This window comes from Apteryx rowi, unplaced genomic scaffold (assembly GCF_003343035.1).
Source record: "Apteryx rowi isolate R43461 unplaced genomic scaffold, aptRow1 scaffold_225, whole genome shotgun sequence".
Taxonomy (NCBI): Eukaryota; Metazoa; Chordata; class Aves; order Apterygiformes; family Apterygidae; genus Apteryx; species Apteryx rowi.
This window is the reverse complement of record NW_020448586.1, coordinates 708,799-715,239: the sequence shown is the minus strand read 5'-3', so window position 1 is coordinate 715,239 and position 6,441 is coordinate 708,799. Positions and strand designations below refer to the sequence as shown.

Here is a 6,441-nt window from a genome sequence, read left to right as displayed (position 1 = left end):
CCCGGGGCCTCTGTGGGGTCCAGGGACGAGGAGGGGAGCCGGTGGCGGTGGCGGTGGCGGTGGCGGTGTCCCCCCCGCGCGCCGCTCAGCGCCGCTCGGCCTCTCGCCCCCAGTGAGCCAGTGCCTGACGGAGGGCCGCACGCGGGGCCTGGCCCTGGTGCCCAAGCTGGCGCTGGACGTCATGGCCTGCGAGGTGCTGCGGGTGCTGCAGCTCACGGACGCCTTCGTCGTGCCCGTCAGCTACGCGGTGCCTCGCAAGGTAAGGGGGGGACGGGCCGCCGGCTGAGGGCTCCCACCCCCGGGGAGGGCGACGCTCGCCCCCGCTGTGGATTTGGGGCGCGTCCCAAGCCGGGATGTCCCGGCTCTTCCCGGCGTTTGCATCGTCTCCCTAGCAATTTTCTGAGCAAAAAAAAAAAAAAAAAGAAAATGCGTGTGGGGGTGGTTCGGCCAACAGCAAAAATACCCTTTTCTGTAAACAGAAACTGTTGTGGAAAAACTCCCGTTTAAAAAAAGAAACGGAGCGTAAGCGCTGCTGCGGGAAGGCCACGGGCCGGGGGCAGCCAGGGTTCAGGCGGCCCGGTGACAACTCCGGCCTGCCGGCTCCGCTCCGGCCTGGGCACCGCCGCCCGGACCCGGCTCGCGGACGCACTGACGCTCCCGTGGGGAAACCGAGGCGCGGAGGCGGCAGCCGCCGCTTGGATGGGGCTTCTCCCCCCGCGTGCCTCGCTGCCACGTGCCCCCCTCGCCGGGGGGTGGAGGACCGGCCCCGCCAAGCCAGGCACCGGCCGGGCGGCCGCCCCCCGAGCTGCCCCAAAATGCCCCTGCGAGCCCCCAGCAGTGCCAGCGTGAGAGTTCGGCCCCCCCAGCCCCGCTGCGGGCGCCACCGAGGGGCCCCTCTCTGGTGGCAGGCAGGGTGGCAGGGTGGGGGCCCCCRTACCGCGCCGTGGGTGCTCACCTCRCTGCCCACGGCGGGGCACCCCGGCCCCAGGCTGCGGCGAGCAGCAGAGCAGGGAAACGGGCTGCTGGGTGCCGGGTGCCGAAAGGTGGGTGCTTAACCTGCCTGCTGGGTGCTGATGCTGGGTAACGGAGGGGGGACGCTGGGTGCAAAATACTGGGTGCTGGAGGCTGGGTGCCAGGTGGTGGGTGCTAAAACCTGGGTGCTGGTGTTGGGTGCTGGAGGATAGACGCTGGGTGCTGAATCCCGCGTGCTCGGTGCTGGAGGCTGACGCCGGGTGACGGAGGCTGAAGGCTGGGTGCTGGATTTTGGAGGCTGGCCGCTTTCGGGGGGTGCGAGAGGCAGCCCAAAGCCGGGCAGCGTCTGACACCTACAGGCTTCGCCGCGCAGCTCGGCCGGAGCCGGCGCCCCGCGGGCAGGAGGAGCTGGGGCTGGGGGCCGCTGGGGTCTGCCCTGGCCTGTCCTGGGGGGGCCGTGCCCGGGGCGCTGGGTCCCCTCCTGCCCGCGCGTCACCCGGGCAGGGTCCCGGGGCTGGGGTCTGCCCCGCGCGGGGGGGCGCAGGGCGACGCCAGGGTGGAGCAGGACGGGTGCCGCGGGGGCTCGGGGACACCCGGCCTTGCCGCCCACCGCATCGCCGCCTCTCGCAGTCCGTCCAGGAGTTTCAYGAGGATCTCTTCCCCGACTGCGCCGGGACCGTGCCGGCCGCGGCCGCCCAGGCCTGGTGGGCAGGAGACAGCCGGCAGGTAAGCGCCGCCCGCGAGGTCTCCCCAGCGCCGGGGCTGGGGGCACCGCCGGCACAGCTCGCCACCCCCCTGGCCGCCACAAGACCCTTCCAGGCTGGGGCACACACAGGGCAGAGCTGATTTTAAAACCAGCTTCTTTTAGTGGACGGCAGAGATTTACATAAATTGAGTCCCTTTTTCCAAAGCTGATGCCGCGGGGGCCAGCGCGTGCCGGCGGACTGAGGTGGGCTTGGCCCCGAGGGCGGGATGCCGCCTTGTCCTCTCCCGACCGCGGAGCGAGGAGGAGGTGTTGGGGGCAAACCCCGCTTCCTCCGAAGCCACGCCGGCCCCACGCACAGCAGCCCACACCGCCGGCCGCAGCTCAAACACCTCGTCTTGGATAAATCAGCTGGGTTCAAGTGCAAACCACATTTCGAGAAACCTCCTTGTATTTTTGTATTATGCAACCAGGGGGGTTTAAATGGTTTATTGAACAAGAAAGTGCTCAGAAATTGTGATTTCCACCTAGATGCAGCTAAGAGAGTAAAAATCTAATAGAAAAAACATACTTCATGATTTTCCTGAAAAATATAGATTGACTAAAACTGTATCAGGGCTGTCGGACACTTACAGAGCCATGTCCAGAAAAAGGGCATCTCCCCACCTACCAGAGATACCCACATTTAGAGGCCACAAGCAACAGCTTTCAGTGAGCGTAATTACAGAGTCCAAAACCAGGCGAAAAGGGTTTTTTCAGGCAGGATTTTGTGCTGGTCGGTGAACTCCTGAGCAAAGTGAGCGGGTGGTGGCAGATGGCAGGGTCTCCCCGCGGGTGACACCAGGCTGGCCGCAGCTCCCGGCTCGCCGCAGCACCCTGCCCACGGCTCTGCTCCCRCCGCAGGTGGAGAAGGTCAGCCTGCACCCGGCACGGAGACCCACGGAAGCCTTCACGTCCCCCCTTGTCCCCTGTGACCGGCGGGTGGACGACGCTGCGCCTGGCACCCGGCTGCCCGACACCTGCCCCACGGACGCCGACCGGAGCGTGAGCACGGGGCGCTGGGGGGCGCGGGGGGTTGTAGGGGTGCAGCGGGGCGCCCGGGGCGCTGGCCGGGGTGGTGGGCGCCCAGCACCCCCTGCCCACCCGCCTTTTCCCCCAGGAGGGCAGCGGCTACTCCTCGCCGTCCAGCTCGCTGGCCTCGCCGGGCAGCGCCGCCACCTCGCTCTCTGCCAGCACCGGCCCCTCCAGCGGCTTCGCCAGCAGCCCCAGCCAGAAGTCGCTGCAGAGCATTTTAGGTGAGCGGGCGCCAGGGTGACCCCGGCAGCGCACGGGGGGGCAGCGGTGCCGGCAGCGGGAGCCACCGTGCCCGGGGCGCTCACCCGGCGCCCGCCTCCGGCAGGCCCCAGCTCCCGCTTCCGGCACGCGCAGGGCACGGTCCTGCACCGCGACAGCCACATCACCAACCTCAAGGGGCTGAGCCTCACCACGCCGGGCGAGTGCGATGGCTTCTGCGCCAACCACCAGCGCGTGGCCCTCCCGCTGCTCTCCGCYGGCGGCCAGATCGCCGTCCTCGAGGTACCGCATCCCTGGCGCCGCGTGCCGCCCCTCGCCAGGCTGGGTCCTCCTCGGGCTGCGGCGGCAGGCGGGAGCCGGACGCCTGCCCTCCGTGGGGYGGCGGGGCCCCGGTCGCCCTGCCGGCGTTCGCCCTGACGCCGTGCCCCTCTCCAGCTCTCCAAGCCGGGCCGTCTCCCCGACACGGCCGTACCCACCATCCAGAACGGCACGGCGGTGGCGGACCTCTCCTGGGACCCCTTCGACGCGCGGCGCCTCGCTGTCGGTACGCATGCTCCCAGCAGCATGGGGGGGTCTCCCCGGCAGAGACGGGGCTGTGGGGAGCCCCCGGCCTGCCCCGCGCCCCGGGGCCCCTGCCCTCTCGGGAGAGGGACGCTGCCTGCGGCGGGGCCAGGTGTGCCGGGTGGCTCCTCACCTGCTCCATCTCTCTCTGGCTGTCTCGGTGATGCAGCGGGCGAAGACGCCAAGATCCGGCTATGGCGAATCCCCGAGGGAGGCCTGCGGGACACGCTGCAGGAGCCAGAGGCCRTGCTCAGAGGTGAGGGGTGCATGGGGACAGGGACAGGCACCCACAGGTCCCCGCAAGCTCTCCCCCAGGCCTCCAGCGGGGCTAACGCCAGCCCTGCAGAGCAGCGGGGGGGACAGGCCAGCCCCGGCGGCGTCCCTGTCCCAGTGCCTGGTCGCAGGCCGGGGCAAGGCCATGCTCTGCTCTCCCCACCAGGGCACACGGAGAAGATCTACTCCGTCCGCTTCCACCCCGTGGCAGCCGACATCCTCGTCTCCTCCTCCTACGACATGACGGTGCGGATATGGGAGCTGGGTGCCGGGCAGGAGGTGCTCTGCCTGCGGGGACACACGGACCAGGTAGGGCTGAGCCCGGGGACCGCCTGGTGTCAGGGACCGGGGCCGTGGCGGCTTTCCTGGGGATGACAGCGTTCGGACGTGCCAGACCTCCACCAGCTGGTTGTCAGCTCCAAGCTGGCTCCCAGAGGATGGTGCTGAGATGTCATCAGGGAAGAGAAGTGCCCTTGGGACACCTTCACCCCTGGACCCCGGCCACCCATCCGAGGGGTGTGCGTGGCTGCRCCGACACAGCTGCCCTGGTGCCTCCACGGGGGCATGGAGGCCACAGAGGGTCCCGGTGCTGCTGCGTGCCCTAGACGAGCCGCRGGCCAGGGTGCCCAGGGGCCATGGATCCGTGACGGAGGGGTCGGCCATCTCCTAGATCTTCAGCCTGGCCTGGAGCCCCGACGGGAAGAAGCTGGCGACGGTCAGCAAGGACGGCAAGCTGCGGCTCTACGACCCGCGGCGGAGCCCCGAACCCGAGCAGGTGGGGCCCGCGGCGGCGAGGGAACGGGAGGGCGAGCCGGGGGTGCTGGGAATGTCCCCGTGGGGGACGCGCCGGGCAGGCAGGGTCCCGCTGGCTGACGCGGTCCTTCTCCCCCGTGCGCAGGAGGGTCCTGGCCCCGAGGGGAGCCGAGGCGCTCGCCTGGTGTGGGTGTGCGGCGGCGACTACCTCCTCGTGTCCGGCTTCGACAGGTGAGGGCGGGCGCCGCGGCACCCAGCCGCCCCCCGCGCTTCCCCGGGCAGGAGTCCCCAGGCGTGGGGCACGAGGCAGCCCCTGCGCGCCCCGGCCGACGCTGGGCTCTGGGCCGCGCCGTGCCAGCCCCCCCGCTCACCGTTGCGTCCCCACAGCCGCAGTGAGCGCAGGATCCTCCTGTACCAGGCGCGGGACCTGCCCGCCGGGCCCCTCGCCGTTCTCGGCATCGACGTGGCGCCATCCACCCTCCTGCCTTTCTACGATGAGGACACCGGCGTCGTCTTCCTCACCGGCAAGGTGGGCCAGGGCCTGTGCCGCGTTCCTGGCCGCAGCACGGTGCCCTGACGTGTGGGGCAGAGCAGGGCCTGGCCTTGGGGCACGGGGCAGCAGGGCTGTGGGGGACTTGCTGTGCCCCCACGCCAGCCCCCGTCTCCTCCCTGTCCCCAGGGTGACACCCGGGTCTTCCTGTACGAGGTGACGCCCGAGCCACCCCACTTTCTGGAGTGCAACAGCTTCACCTCCAGCGACCCCCACAAGGTGAGGGGTGCGGGGCGCTCGCTGCCCGCCTGGCCCCTCGCCCTGCCTCCCCCAGCGGCACGGGGGCTGCGGGCTGGCCTGGGYGCTCAGCGCCCGCCGCTCGCCCCCGAGCCAGCCGCAGCCGGGGGGCCTGACCCACCCCGSGTGCAGGGCGGCTGGCTTCGCCCCGCTCACACCTCTGCGCCGTCAGGGCTTCCTCTTCCTGCGCAAGACGGAGTGCAGCGTGCGGGAGGTGGAGTTCGCCCGCGCCCTGCGCCTGGGGCAGAGCGCCCTGGAGCCAGTGGCCTTCCACGTGCCCCGCGTCAAGGTAGGCGCCGGGGCAGGGCCGGGGGGCCGCGGCGCGGGGGCAGCTCCCCGCCTCACGGCCCCGCGCCCCTGCAGAAGGAGTATTTCCAGGACGACATCTACCCGCCGACCCGCGTGTGGTGGGAGCCGGCCCTCGGGGCCAGCGCCTGGCTGGCGGGGGCCGACGGGCAGCAGCGTCACATCAGCCTCCGGCCGGCGGACATGACGCCAGGTGGGCGCAGGGGCAGCCCCGGGGGCCGAGCCAGGGCCGTGGGGGGCTGCCCGCCGGGTGCTGCGGGGTGGCTGGCTGTGGGGGGAAGCGGGCAAGTGGGGCTATCCGGAGGGGCGCAGGGTGTCCCCCCCTGCCCCACRCCTACACCCGCTCCCCTGCCGCCCCAGTGACTGAGGCCCCCAAGGAGGCGCCCGCGCGGAAGTTCGTCCCCGCGGCCGTGTACTTGGCGGAGAAGTCGGATGAGCAGAAGAAGGAGGAGGTGGGTGCTGGGACACGGGACACGGGCTCCCGACGGGGGGCACGGCCGTGGCGGGGCGATGCCCAGGAGCCGCCGCCGGCTGGGACCCACGGCTCGGCCCTGCCCCCCTGCAGCTCCTGAGCGCCATGGTGGCCAAGCTGGGCAACCGGGACGACCCGCTGCCGCAGGACTCCTTCGAGGGCGTGGACGAGGACGAGTGGGTACGCGGGGCAGCAGGCAGCACGGGCGGCAGCACCGGGCCCCCGCGCCCCCTCACCCCCCTCTGCTCTCTTGCAGGACTAGGGCCGGCCCCGCGCCCGCTGCCCCTGCCGCCGCCAGGCTCCGCCACCGCTCCAGCCGCC

The 6,441-nt window shown here is 71.4% G+C and overlaps 1 protein-coding gene across 1 annotated transcript; it reads left to right on the top strand.

Moving 5' to 3' along the window:
* Positions 1-115: 115 nt before the first annotated feature.
* Positions 116-6,429, top strand: LOC112965859 (coronin-7-like). Its single transcript, XM_026065286.1, has 17 exons — positions 116-259; positions 1,603-1,698; positions 2,579-2,719; positions 2,835-2,970; positions 3,075-3,250; positions 3,404-3,512; positions 3,699-3,785; positions 3,969-4,111; positions 4,473-4,577; positions 4,701-4,786; positions 4,943-5,084; positions 5,235-5,324; positions 5,515-5,631; positions 5,706-5,841; positions 6,009-6,100; positions 6,214-6,300; positions 6,377-6,429. Exons 1-17 carry the CDS (start codon positions 182-184, stop codon positions 6,380-6,382), a joined length of 1,827 nt encoding a protein of 608 aa, XP_025921071.1. The 5' UTR covers positions 116-181; the 3' UTR covers positions 6,383-6,429.
* The last annotated feature ends 12 nt before the right edge of the window (positions 6,430-6,441 follow it).